Source organism: Seriola dumerili, unplaced genomic scaffold, assembly GCF_002260705.1.
Source record: "Seriola dumerili isolate Sdu_G_001 unplaced genomic scaffold, Sdu_1.0 BDQW01000073.1, whole genome shotgun sequence".
Taxonomy (NCBI): domain Eukaryota; kingdom Metazoa; phylum Chordata; class Actinopteri; order Carangiformes; family Carangidae; genus Seriola; species Seriola dumerili.
In genome coordinates this window covers 6,159,186-6,173,299 of record NW_019174328.1, presented here as the reverse complement: position 1 = coordinate 6,173,299, position 14,114 = coordinate 6,159,186, and the positions used below count along the sequence as shown (strand labels likewise).

At 41.9% G+C, this 14,114-nt stretch overlaps 1 protein-coding gene across 1 annotated transcript; it reads right to left on the bottom strand.

The window, feature by feature from the left end:
- Positions 1–864: 864 nt before the first annotated feature.
- On the bottom strand, positions 865–3,449 carry map10 (microtubule associated protein 10). Its single transcript, XM_022744010.1, has one exon. The coding sequence runs from the start codon at positions 3,447–3,449 to the stop codon at positions 945–947; it is 2,505 nt and encodes an 834-aa protein (XP_022599731.1). The 3' UTR covers positions 865–944.
- Between the last annotated feature and the right edge of the window lie 10,665 nt (positions 3,450–14,114).

Sequence of the window (14,114 nt, the reverse complement as noted above, 5' to 3'; positions counted from 1 at the left end):
GGCAGTAAAGTTTGTCAACAAAATGCTCTTATTATTGATTATGTACTCGTGATACAGCATACCTCCTTTTAGTGTGTTAGTATAGTTAGTTAGTATGATAATCTTATTTGTCATTTTATTGGATTGATGAATTTAAGTGGAAGGAGCAGTTTAAAGTTGTAGCTGTTTGACAGGTGAGTGTATATTTCTGTGTAACAATATATTGTATTTTATATGCTCAGTATATGGTTTTAAAGTCATAATCTGGATAGTAACCAATAATTATAGCTGTTATAAATGTAGCAAGGTAAAAAAAAAAAAATACTGGAATATAATTATAATGTAGCACCAAATTTTCCACCACTGTAAATTCTTATGGTTCAGTTGCAACTCAAAACTGGAAAAGAAACTCTGAACACAGTACAGTATCATGCAAAACAGAACAAACTGGTCTTAAAATCAACAAAACAGCTGTCTGTTTTCCTATTTTCCTTATCAAATAACACCAAGAGAAACATGCAAAGTAGTGGGTGAGTATTTAAAGGCACTACCCTGAAATCAGGAGCTGCTCTTTGAGCAGAGGGAGATTTTCAGTTTGTGACACCTCTACTAGAAATGAGAGCTTATAAATTAAATGATTTGCATAAACGGTGTGCATTAAGAGATTTTCAATCCTCTTATATGTTATTAAAAGACTCATGGTCGAACGCTTTATGCAAATGTCCAGTGGCCGAATGGTAACTGAGTGACTAAAACGTAAAATGATCACATTATTTCCACAAAAAGCTTGTCTTTATTCAAAAAGGTTGTCAGATAGAATAACTGAAAGGACAACTTTACAACTTTACTTTAATTTACATATTTGCAAGATGTGTACAGTACAATACTACACTCATCTGTTTCCCGTGGTTGGGAGAAACAGTGTAGCCTTGATATAACCATAGTGTAGAATTATATATTTTTCTTTACATAGTGTAACCAGGGAGTTTGTTGGCCACTAGCTCAGAGATATGCTGATACTCTTTTCTAAAATCCAGAGATCCCAGCTCATCCTCCAGTTCCTCAGCCTCCTGTGGTTCAAAGGAGGATATTGATTCTGCAGAAAATCCTCGAACTGGACTGTTGTTTTTGGTGGACTCACTCCTTTGACTCCAGCTCCTTTCCACTCTGCTGCTGTCTGTCATCTGCTTTCTGGAGCATATGGTTTGTAAGGAAGCCGACCTTTCTCCGTCACCATTGTCGGAGGAAAGGCTGAGGGCAGAGGCGTGGGTTCGAGGTCGAATGATGTGTGTACCCCTCAGAGAGCGCTGGGGAGAGCTGGGGGCTTTGATGGGCATAGGGAGGACTGCTCTCCTCTGGACAGATTCAGAGCCAGAGTCGGAGTTGCAGAAGTCAGGGCGGACAGGGGACTTTGGAGTTTTGGCTCTAGAGGGCTCAGGGCTACTCATGGGGTCAGGGGAGTAGGCATCACTGGGTTCAAGACTGTTAAAGTCATCAACGTAGTCTCCTTCCTCGTTTCCTTCCCCGCTGGAGTCTGAAAATGAAGACTTTGGGCTGCTGTGTCTGCTGCTTCTTGAGGATTCAATTTCCTCTCTGTGCCTGTCAGAGTCAGAGTGTGATTGATTTGATTCACTGTGATGCTCGTTCTTGTCTCTGTTTTGGGCAGCGCTGTCACTATCCACACTGGGGATGTGAATAAATTTCATGTCTCTCCTCTCAGAAGGGGATGGTTTTTCTGAGTTTTGTTTATCATGTTTATCTTTCCCATGCAGATTTTTCTGTTTAAGTGTGGTTGTTCCTTGTAGTGCAGAGTCCACTGTGATGCTTTGTATCATTGTCTCAATATTTTCATTGATACTGGAGCTCTGTTTTAGTACTGATTTCCTTTTGCTGGACTTTACAACTTTATTTTCTGACTTTGTCTTTCCTTTGGTCAAACTTGTCTGTGTTTCATTCTGTGTTAATTCCATGCATTGACGGCGTTTTACTATAAGAGGTGAAATTTGCTTAAGCCTTAGATTAAATGTTTTAGTGGTTCCATAAACAAGCTTCTTCCTCTGAGATTTACTGGAAGCTTTACTCTCAATCAAAACCTCTTCTTGTCTGTCTTTCTTTTGCACAGATTTAGACCTAACTATTGGAGTAGAACAGTTTCTAGGAGAATGTAAATGTTTAAAGTAGCAACTAGTCCCCTGGCTGGTCTTCTGCAATGTTTTTCGTGGTGTGTCTCCATGCCCAGCTGAAGGCTCTGTGGATGCAGGCCTGTAAATCCACGCTAGGTTAGGATGAACAGACAAGGGCTGGTGTGGGTTCTGGCCATTTAACTGTGACAGCTCAACAAGAAGAGCATTTAGTAGAGGCATCTGTTGTAAAGCTTCCCCAAGGACATTTGGACTCACCCCACTTTTTTCTTGGTTTCTTGATGTTTTTGCATCATTTTTTACTCTCTGTTCCATCATTGGAGAATGTGGAACCTCAATTCTATTTTCAGACATCTCATCCTCAGAGCATGAGTCTTCAAATGTAAAAGCTTCTGAGTCTAGGGTCAACAACTTATAATCCCCTCCTTCGTTTTTGCTTTTTTCCTCTGCAGAATTACTGTAGTAAAGATGTGGGGGACAGAATATGGTTAAATCCTCCTCAAAATAGTTTTCAATTTCTTGGAGTGTTTGAGGAATTTGGGTTCTTGGTCTGTGTTTGGTAGCAACACACACAGCAGCGCCGTCCTGCTTGTCCTCACTCATTGAGATTTTTGTGTTTGCCAGTCCCTTGTTTTGGGCGTCTCTGCTAATGTCAGACTTGTCCAGTGTGGTTGAATGGGCATTCCTACAGTCATAAGGCAATGATTCTATACATATGTTTTTCTCCTCGATGCTTTCTTGTACATGTTGTCCTCCATGTACTCTGGTGCGTTGAAGATCCCTCCTGTCCCTGATATGTGGCAGTAGACTAGCTCCCAGACTTATCAGTTTATAACTCAGGGAAATCAAGCCATTTTTCTCCCCTGTGAGGCTGCACATGCTAACAAGCCGCCTTTCTCCGTGTGATGAGGGAGCAGAAACACCATGCTCAGTCACATCCTGCCTGATTCTGTCTATCACTTTGGCCAGTGATATCAGGGAGGAGCCAACTAATTTGGGAATCTCCTCCTTCACATCCAACACCATAGCATAGAGAGGGGTGTTAGATAGATGGGTGTGCAGTGAATCCAGGTTCATTTGGAAGAAACAAGACTTGCCTCTATTAAAGGCGTATTCCCTTCTCTTTTCTTTGTCATGCTCTCCGGGTTGGTTAATGTCACCACTTCTGGGTTGAGGCTGATAGATGAGCAGCGTTGGGAAATCTAGCAGTCGCACTCCAAGAGCCAGCTCGTCGGAAACTTTAGTATCTCTCTCGATTCGGACATTTTTAACCAAAAGCTCAAATGAAAACAGAGTCTTAAGAATGTCACTATTTTGTCCTGCTGACATCCTGAAAGCTGTGTGACCACAAAAACCCCACTCAGCCAACTAGCAAGCTTTTAGCTAATCCGCAAACTCGCCGGGCTTTTAGCTTCCATCGGCTCCATGGAGACAAACAACTGTCGCGAGCATTATACGTCATACAATAACCAGAAATACCTGGGAAATGTAGTTTCAGGGTTCTTTTGGCTATATCACGAATTTAAAATTGACTTTATGTTCATTAGTATTGCTTTAAAAAATAAATAAAATAAAGTATTGTAAATACATTTGATTCTGGGTTCCTATTTCTAAATGAAGTAATAGGAAATAGTAAAAAACAAACAAACAAACAAGCAAACAAAGCAACAACAAAAACTGCAAAGTAAGTACAGGCAAACACAATACATTAAAAGCATAAACCGAAGGTATATGGAGATGATAATTTATTCAGGTAGAGTTTGGGAGAGCAACTTTTCTGCAGTTCACCAGATGGTGCCACTGTAGGGCTTATTGGGCATACAGACCAAAATAGTCTTGTGGTGAATGGCAACAAGGCTAGTGGACTTAGGTTAGGTTAGCAGGCTCATTATTCGCTTTTAACATGTAGAAAACGTTAATCACTCAGTCTATTTTCAGTTTCAGAGTATAAATCTCTGATAGTGATTTATCAGACCAGACAGTGATTGAAAAACACAGAGTTTGGACCGGCGTCGGGTGGGCGGAGCCTTTTGCTTGCGCGCTGTCATCACCGGAGATAGGTGCTGGATGGATATCGCTATGGTCCGTGCTACTTCAGTCTGGAGGCTGAAAGCGAAAGAGTGAGATGTCAGAGCGACTACGACTGATACAACTGGTTTTACCTCTCAAGGATAACTAACAACGTCAACAATCTGGCAACCCCGGTCAGGACACCGCTCACATTGTAAGGTAAGACCCGAGTGTCTTTTTTTCTCCCTCTGAACCGAACAACAAAGTAAAAAGTAGGGCTGTAGCTAAAAGTGAGGAGCGATACACACAGTGGGCGAAAGCCGAAGAGACTCACTGGCACATCCATGATAATAGTGAACACAAAGGATACAAACACAAAGTTACTTTCAGCCACCTAAGCTCGTGTAATTTGAGCGAGAAACATAAAAAGAGGTGGAGGATATGATGTTTCAGATGTAGCCTATCTATAGCCTATGTTTGTGTCTATTCACAAAGTGTATGGTATGAGCTATGGTGCTGTTGTACTTGACCCCTGTTTGTTTGTTTATTTACCAAGAAGCACGTTAGCCATGCATGTAGACCAAATTCAATGCAAAATACATAACATTTTATATTCATATTCCACAAGGTAGGCTCACTCCAATTTTTAAAAATTAATTTTTACGGTTAATGATATTACATGTTGACGTCATATTTTTGGTGGTGGTCGCGGTGGTGGTGTGTGTGTGCGTGCGCGCGTGCTGGGAGTCGGGTGGGGGTAACTGGACTGGATTAGCACAGACATATTTTTGAATGAGTTTGTTTAGTGGAATGCTTCCATGAAAACGATGGGGGGCGATAAAGGCATCATTGTACAACTGGTCATCGGTAGTAAAGCCTTCACATGCACACTGTAGGTGAAGACCGCAGCTATAGTCTAACAGGCCATATATCATTGTTCTGCAAAGCTCAGAGTGTGATAAATTATTATTTATACAAGCAACGGTCAAAGCAAGTCACAGTCTACTGTGCTTTTCTGTTGTTTTATGTGCTTATTTAGAGGGAGCCTCACTTTGTGGAGCAATGTCAGTATGTCCAGACAAAGAACAAGTTCCTCTAACATCAGTTCTTTTTTTTGTATTTCCCATAAATAATATCTGACACTCTGTTTATAGGCAGCATATACAATGCTGCTTTATTACGGTCTGCGCTTGTATTCAATATACAGTGCACTGTATACCCCACTGTAAGAGTAAACAAGTGAAATGTTGTTTGTCTTCCAGTACCATATCCTCTGCTGTTTCCCTGCAGGAAGTTTATCCTCCACAATAACTAAAACTCCAATAAAGGGAAACAAACAGGCCTATTCCTCTGCTGGTGGCTAGCTGCAGACACAACAATTAGGTGTTCTTGGGTGTAAATGTAAGTTTCCATCACTTAATTTTCAGCACTCTGGATTTATGTCCTTTTGGCTTCACAGGTCCCATCTGAACAGATCAGGCATAAAGAGTTCCCTGCTCCTTTGGCATTAAAATCAATAAGACACCATTATTTTTCACTGGGTTTTATGTCTGGGAAAGATTAGTTTTCTGTGGGGCTGTGCTGAACTAAGTAGGCACAAGAGTGTTTTAAGATGGCTCCAGTATGTGCATGGCCTGGTATAACATTTAACATATTTTCCTTTAACACCAAAAATGTTTGGCTTAACTCCAGCTGTCATAGGGCTGCACATCATGGAGGCAATTTTTCAGCTGACCACTCTCCTGAACGGACATAAAGACATCTGTAGTGATGTGTGAAGAATTTGCTATTATTGTGCACAAAAGCGAAAAACCACCCAATTAATCTCCTCGTTTTCTCTGTCGTCATGCAAATATTTCTATTAGTTAACATATTTTCCAACCCAGTTTGAATTAATTCCTCATTATGTAGGTGCACACAATACTTAACCTTTTTGATCTTAAATTTCAGTGTTTCCTGGCTTGTTGAAATTTCTGTTGGAAAGTCTATGTTTTTTTTTACAGTACAGAAGGGAAGGCAGGTGTTTTCCAGATGGATGAAACATAGATTAAAGACAAGATCTTCCCTAATGTAGATGAAAATGCAGCTGCTGAGGTACCCCATCTCACCCACTGCTAGCAGTGCACTCCTGGAGGGAGACCTATTCAGCAGCCATAATAATGACAATGCCAAGGCACATCTTTCAATCTTACTTTGAATAGAGATCTGTTGCATTCTGCCATCAATCGGGTGCAGAAAGGGCCCTGAAGAAGAAATATGTTCTCATCTATTTCTAAAAGCGCCTTCTGCCTGACTAACCAGACAATGGGTAATTGAGCCGGATAGATATCTTTCAAAATAAAGTTATGTGCACAATGTGTTCTCAGCTGAACAATAAGGCACCTGTCAGGTTTGGCAGAGAAACGGCTTCCTGTGACATGTCCAGGGGCCATATCCAGTTGTTATCATTGCAGAGCTGTTTAGGATGTCTTCCGACCTAGTGGGCTCGGAGACGCCCCACTACAACCGTTATGTTGTGTTTGGACACAGAAATTGCCTGTAAAGATATTACAATAACAAACAGTTGTTTGGGGGCTTTGTTTAGGTTTGGGAAATTGCTTAACAGTAGCGGGTGAGTTCAGTCTTCTTGTGCACTGACTGGTCTACTGGTCTTTCCCCTTCTTTGTCTCTGTTCCCACGGTTCTTTGCTACCGGTGTGCAAACTAGTCATGATTTGGAGAACAGCAGAAGGAAAAAAAAAAAACTGGACCTAGGAGTGATGCATTTCTTCTTATTGTACCATAGAAAAATGCCAAAGCATTTGGTGCCTCTTTCCAACAGATCCCACACCGCATCCATGTGACAAGGATCAGGAACCGTGGTCTGGTCTGTGCTGGCCGACCAGCTGACCGGCTGGCTGGCTGGCTGGCTGACTGGTTAGCCAGGAGTCACAATAGGCCTCTCCAGCCAAATCCTGTTGCTTCAAAACCAACCAACCAGCAGACAGGGGATCACATGCTGCCTGCGCCTGTTGTGAGAGCCAGACTCTCTCTTCGTCTTTTCTGCCAGCCTTTGTTTTGATTGCAGTCTGGATTTATGGAAGAATTTAAGCCCACTCATCACTGTCAGGGAAAGCACAGATGCCGTCATTAGGTTGATGTTTTTTTATGAATCGATTCCCTGTTCCACGGGGGATCTGTTTGTGGTGGAGGTGCGTGGATTACTGAGCAGTGTTCATAATTTGTACAGTACTGACAAAGACTTGAAATAAGGCTTTCTTTTGATTTGGGGTATCAAATAGATTTGTAAAATTCCTGATCATGTGAAAACTCCTGAACTATCTACTTCATCAGTGCCAGCAATGCTTCCCACCGGTTTGGAATAAAAAGCAGCAATAAACCTTTCGTATTATTATCTGAGGCATGTTGAAAAATGGCTCCCACGGGATCTTCCACTCCCACTGCTTCAAGGTCAGTGTGTTGGATTCTCTTAGGGTCACTCATAATTTTAGTCTGAAGTGCACATTATGGGACTTCTCATGTGTAATCAGTGTAATGGCATCAAGACAGCATGTTTAACAGCTTTGCTCAGGCGCTGGCGTATGTCATTGTGCATCTCTGGGAACCACAGGAAGACGCCAGCAGCCCTTCACGGCACCATATTTCCACTCTTTATGTGATGTGCACAAATGAGATGTTATGGCCTGTGGTGCATTGCTTAAGGATATATGTGGATTGGCGTCCTCATGTGCCACTCTGTTTGTTTATTTGTTTGTGTCTAGTAAATGTATCGTTGGTTAATCTGATCTTGCTCATGTGGGTAAGCCTTATAGTGGATACAGTAGATTAGACACAGATGGATGATGTGTTTGGTCAGATGTGACACCTGCCATTTAAAGGCATTTTGCCTAGAGATTTCTCCATTGTACTTTACATTGGTTTTTAAGGAGGAATGGGGCAGTTTTCATTGTATTAGTAAATGTCTAAAACTGTCTAAAATAGCTGCTACGCCAGCCCATCTCTTTAACTTGCCACCCTCTTGCCACTCATCCAGTGGCTTTCTGGTGTGCCAGGCACATTTGGATGAAAAAGCACTGCCATGGTTGGAGGGGGAAGCTGCTGGATGGAGCAGATGGTATAATGACAGATGTCAAATGCTGATGGCGACGACACTGTCAACGTCTGCTGATACACATCCGAGCTTCTTAGGGGCCGAGGATGAGGTGAGATGCAGGGGCAGGAGGGAGGTTTAAGGTTTGAGCCCTCTGATGACTGACTTTGCCATCACTGCCTGTACATGCATGGCTAGACCATTAATGGAAAAGATAAGGCATCTGATAGCTACAGCTGGAGCAATGGATGATACACAGTATGCTTCTCAATATCCTTGATACAGCTGTTTTAAAGACCTTTTGTTGCATTGCGGATGGAAAATAAGCCACGACATATTGTCATATATCAGTGTATCAGATATCATTACTGTGTCACTGGTCATGAAAACATCATCATGTGACCAGCTTAGACCAGCCTGGACCTCACTATTTAACGATGACCTTTTGAAACCACACATGACTTCTGGACTAAGCTCCATCATACACACACGAGTGACAGACGGAGCTCCATATGACCTTTACTGTATGGCGGTGGTTTACAGATGTAGCCCTCACAGCCAACACAGATGTGTAACTATATGATATTTTTCCATCTGATAGAAAATCATTAATTCTCCAGATAATCTCTTCAATCTTCAGACACAATGGTGAGACGTGGGTCATCGCAGTTTATAAAGGAGGACCATGATCGTCATCATCTCTGAAGATTTTGAAAATGAAGGAGCTCACCCCACTGGTTATGCACAGTGGGTTGAGATAATGGTGCAGTTATACCTACAGCTTGATCATAAAGCTATAGAGCAAAATGGAGGGAAACTACAGTCGTCTGGCTTTGCACTAAAGCTTTTAGTCTTCCTGTTATACAATAGTTTTATTTATACCCAGTGGACAGCAGTGCAAATACCCATTGTCAGAGCTCTGAGCGGGGGAGCATCACTCTTATTGCACCAAGCCAATCATTTCATGTCATTCCAAAAAACATCATTTTCATGCATTATGGATTTGCACTAGTGGAGCATATAGGAAAATGTGTCTTGCCAAGATGAATTATGTCTGCACCTCTTGTTCCCTTAGGGACTCATTAGTGTCCATATCAGGAATGTTGGGGAAAAGGCCATTGAAAGTTGCTGACTCTCCCTCCATGTTTTGTCTACATGTCTGTCACTGGGTCACAATGGAGAGAATGAGCGTTGGCCAGTCATTAACCTGATGGCCACTGAGTCCAAGGACCAGTCGTGACCCATGGGGTTAACTCGGTCTGTGTTCCCCTCAGTGGGCCCAGACAATCGGGACTACTGACCTCTGTGGTCACAGCCAGCCTCCAATGGGAGATAAGAAGGGATTTGGTTTAGTGCTGGTGTGCATACCTCTTTGCTGCTGTAGCGAAAAAGAAAGGGCCTGTCTGAATTGGCAGACAGGACTGGGTGTGGGTGATACATCCAGAGTTCATACTGCATGCCATTACGGCCTCTGTAGATTTTCTGTCTTTGTGTCTTTTGTCTATTCATTCATTGAATTCCATTTAAGTATAGATGACAAATATGGAACTCTAAAATAACATTAGATACAAAAAGAAATGTAAAATAAAAAAAGCATAATGTATAGATTCAGAAAAATGTGAAAATGAACAAATAAATTCTTGATGAGTTCCCACCTTGTCCTCCCTCAACCAATAAAAATAAAATAATTGATAAACAGTGAGTTGAGTTAATTTGTGGGACCGAGAGGGTGGAATTATTTCGCAATTTCTTGGTTCATTTTATTATTTTTTGTATTTATTAATAGGATTATTTATTTCATAATATCTGTTTATGTGATATTAGCCTTGTTAGAGTCCTCAAAGGTGCAGCAAACTGGACCTGTAGTCACAGAATCTAGGCCAATCCTGCAAGCTCCCACGCAAACATCTGCGCCCTTGACTGACAAATCGACCTCGGGTAAGCCAAGGAGCAAATAGCCATTGGTTGAGTTGTTTTAAAACATAAAAGTATGCTGACTTGTTTCTGATAGAGGTTCATTGTAATTAACAAGTCAAATGGAGCAGAGCCGTGACAGATGTGCCATAAAGTGTGTTTGCGTGTGTGCGAGAGAGTCACTGAGGCATTGCTGCTGGAGCCAGTATCCTTCACTTAACCTCACCAGTGCACTGCAGTGCTTCCAATCCACACTGTTGTTGAAGCATGAGGCTCTGTCGAAATACAATTTAACCTACATGAACAGTAGGGTTGCTTCAGTACATATTACACAGTGCACTGTAAGACAGCTTCTTTAAACAGTATTTCCTCAAGGTGTGAAGAATATAAGGATCTAAGAATAAAAGGAAAATCTAAGGGATATTTTATTATTCTGTTTTTTAGAGGCTGCTTTGTTGTTGTGACTTCTCCTGTTCTGCTTTGTGTGCAGTTCTGATGGGAATGTACAAGTTTTCTGGGTATCAGCTGTTTTACAGGAAGGAAATTTCTCCTAAACAGCCCTTTATCAATTGTGAGAAACTCTGTTTTTTTTTTGTTTTTTTTGTTGGTTCCTTTCATGTTGCCAGCTCACTAACACGAGACAAATTAGAAAGTCTTGTCATGGTCTGTAGTTTGTCATTGTGTTTCTTAAAAGCGCTGACGAAACGCATTGGGAGGAGGATGTTTTTCTTGTTTGTGTTTCCACTGGTCCATAAATCAAATGATGATAATGAGTTTACTTTAGTGAATATATGTGGTTTATCCAAGAAATCCCAGAAGTATAACACAACTTTGGTCATGTGCAGTTTCGTTTCCAGTGTGTTTTTCAAACTGTTGTGATGCAATGTATTATTCTGATTGTGTTATTATTTTCATTTGACAGCAACAGTGAGCTGTCAAGCTGTCAAGCTGTCAAGCTGTCGGAGACACTGTAACATTCTTCCAAGCCAAGCTTTTCTCAATTTCTAGAGCTTCATTTGGTCAAAATAAACTTTATAACCTTATCCTCCTGTCAGTGTCCTTGAAATATAAATATTTTGTCTCTTGTAGTTCAGTTCAGCTTTTGAATTATGCACACCATTAAACCAGAACATTACTATGAAGCCTTTGTGTCCACTTACTGAAGCACAAAAATGCCTGTACATCATTTTGCCTTTGGCCTATTCTTGTAACTTGCTGTTAGCAAAGACGTGGTTGTGGCTATTTTAGATGAGGCTGAGATACTGGAGTTACTGGTGTGTGTGGGAAACCCTTTTACATGAGTGGAAGGGAAGGCTAAAGCAGAGAGGAGCTGAACTGTGCATGGCTTGCAGTCAGCCTGGCCTTTCCTTGTACCCGGGGCTGCTGCAACAGCGGTATGATGTGTTTAAGGAGCACCGGTCCAGCCAAGCAGAGCTAATTCAAAGCTAGAGTAGTATATTCCATCTCACTTGTTTTTTTTCCTCTTTCTTTGCTACATCATTTTGACTGGCCTTCCTTTTATGCGATTTGTAAAGGCTGTTGACGGAGGATAATGATCTGGAGTGACAGTGGCCTGATTTTTTTTTTTTTTTCCTTTCTCTTGCTTCTGTAATCGCACTGTCTGTTAATGTGGAGGAGATCAAGTGCTCCCCTCCTCCTCTCCGCTGAAGAGTATAGAAAGCTGCCATGGACGTTTGGAGGTTAGCCATAGGGGTTAGGATGCTGTGGGATCCAGAGCCAGAGGGGAAATACATTTGATACTGAATGCTGGCCTTTATATGGGTTTACTGCCTTAAAAGAAGAAGGGACAAAAGAAAAGGAGATTACATAACACATTCAGGCAAACACTGGCCCAGACACTATGTTAGGATCCTAACAAGAGATCTCTGTATAAGTAATTCTTACAATGCCTAACAGTTACACTGTGTGTTCATTCAGTGCTTACCTTCCCCAGGCTGTGTTTACTGCAAGCCCGTGGAACCTCTCTGAAATGTAAACAGGACTGTAGGGCCACATACAGTTCAGCTCTGAGCTCAACACAATTGAACACACAACTGCTGGATACACAGCCAGGTGCTGTGTATCTGACCACAGGAGCAGCTGTATAATTATACTGTTCTCATTTGTCTCAAGATAATCTGTGTTTAGGTGGAGAAGACAAACACCAAAAGGTCAGAGGTCAGAATAAGCCTCCAGCTTGTTGATGTATTTACTTTGTTGTATATTTACTTTAATATCTTACCTTTTCCTCCAGTGATACTCTGCTGACTCAGGTCTTTGTTGTTCACTATGTGAAGCTCCAAAGGTTAAGTTGACACATGCCAAGAATCCAAGTTTCTTCTCGCTAACCCGGTTCCTCCCAGTCCCCTCCCTGATTGAGGAAACAGTTTCTCATTTAATGACTCTAAACAAGGTTACCGCAGAAAGCCAACAATTAAATGCATGTTAACACAGTTACTCTCATCAGTTCACACACGGAGATCCATTCTCTCAGGTGGTGACATTTGACATTTTCTCGGGGTGGGCAAGGAGAGAAATGAGTGGCAGTTAATTGTTTCCTGTCATTTTGTTTAATTTTCACTGAAAGGTGGTCCAAGTCTGGGATCCCCGAGGAGGAGACTGCTTGCATTTCCCCAGACTTAAAACAGAGCCAGTTCCCTGTTTGTTGATTTCATGGATTGCTGCTTCACCTTTGCTTTGTCCCCACAGTGTTTTTGTTGTCGCACTGCAGAATCAACAACATGGCCATGGCTAGGTTTACAGAGTATAATGTGATGGCTTTGTGAACGTTTTCTTGCCATAGACGCTGTAAAAAGACACACCCCTAACCTTGAGCCTCTGCTTGATGGGATTTTGCCCCAGGGAGTCCCATACTGGAATACTGTGGTTGTTACTGATCTAGTATTGATTGGTATTATTGTCTGTACTTACTCGGGGCTGATAGCAATGCTGACAATTCGAATATTTCATATTTGTGAGGTGCTACTTCAAGGTCAGATGCATAGTGCTAAAATGACTCTCTTATTAACCAGGTAGGTTGACTAATGTCTTATTTATAGCAACAGCCTGTGGGAGTTGTCCATCTTATCAAACCCTGCTGGATATACCACTGCGTTTGCAGTCTATCTAAATGAAAGCAAGACTTTCCTCTTGATTCTGTTGCTTGGTTGACCCTGAGTGCATGTTGTACAGCTGCCAGCGCCTGGTGTTCTCTCTGAATGCTGCCATCTTGGTGACATTCTTCAGAGCCTGCTGCAGTTTAGAGATAAGGAAGAGAGGAATAAGGAAATCTGAGCTTATTTGGGATGCTGTTGTAAAGTCTAGCCAGCTCTGTGATTAAGGACAGACACCTTCCTGAGCACATTTTTCATCTTGTGCCTGATCTCTGCTTGAGTGAGGTGGAAGTACATTAAAGAATCTAACTCCAGCTCTTTTAATGTCATTCTGAATGACATAAATATTAATGCCTGAGGACTTCCATTTGTATTTGCCAGTGAGGTCTCTCTTGAGGAAATGCTGCAGTTTGCAAGACAACTGTACTCCTTATGACTGGTGTGATGGTTGTTCTTCATCCGCCTCCTCCAATTCTTTGTATGTTCCCTTCCCCCCTTCACGAGTGCACCTCATCAGATCGTTGGCCTCGATCGGTTCTGAAGGTCAAAGGTCACTTGATCTCTCGGGGACCTCACGTCAGATCAGATCAGTGCACTTAGCTCCTTCTGGAAGGAATGAATTCATCCGCGCTCATCTCCCTCATCTCCCTGGACACTTTTCCCCATTTAACATTCAGAATGGGAGGATGGGAAGATGGTGGTGGGACGAGGTGGGAACAATAATAGAGAGATGTGAGGTTAAAAACTAGCATTCATGTCACTTCCTCCTCTCAACACTTTTTTTATGGATCACATACACTGTGTGCAGGTGTTTGCACAGATATTTAGCAGGAGATGACGATGACCAGTTGATTGGAAGAAAGGAATG

What these genes read in the sequence shown, in the direction of transcription:
- map10 (XM_022744010.1), bottom strand. Translation starts at nt 3,449, where the DNA reads ATGTCAGCAGGACAAAATAGTGACATTCTTAAGACTCTGTTTTCATTT.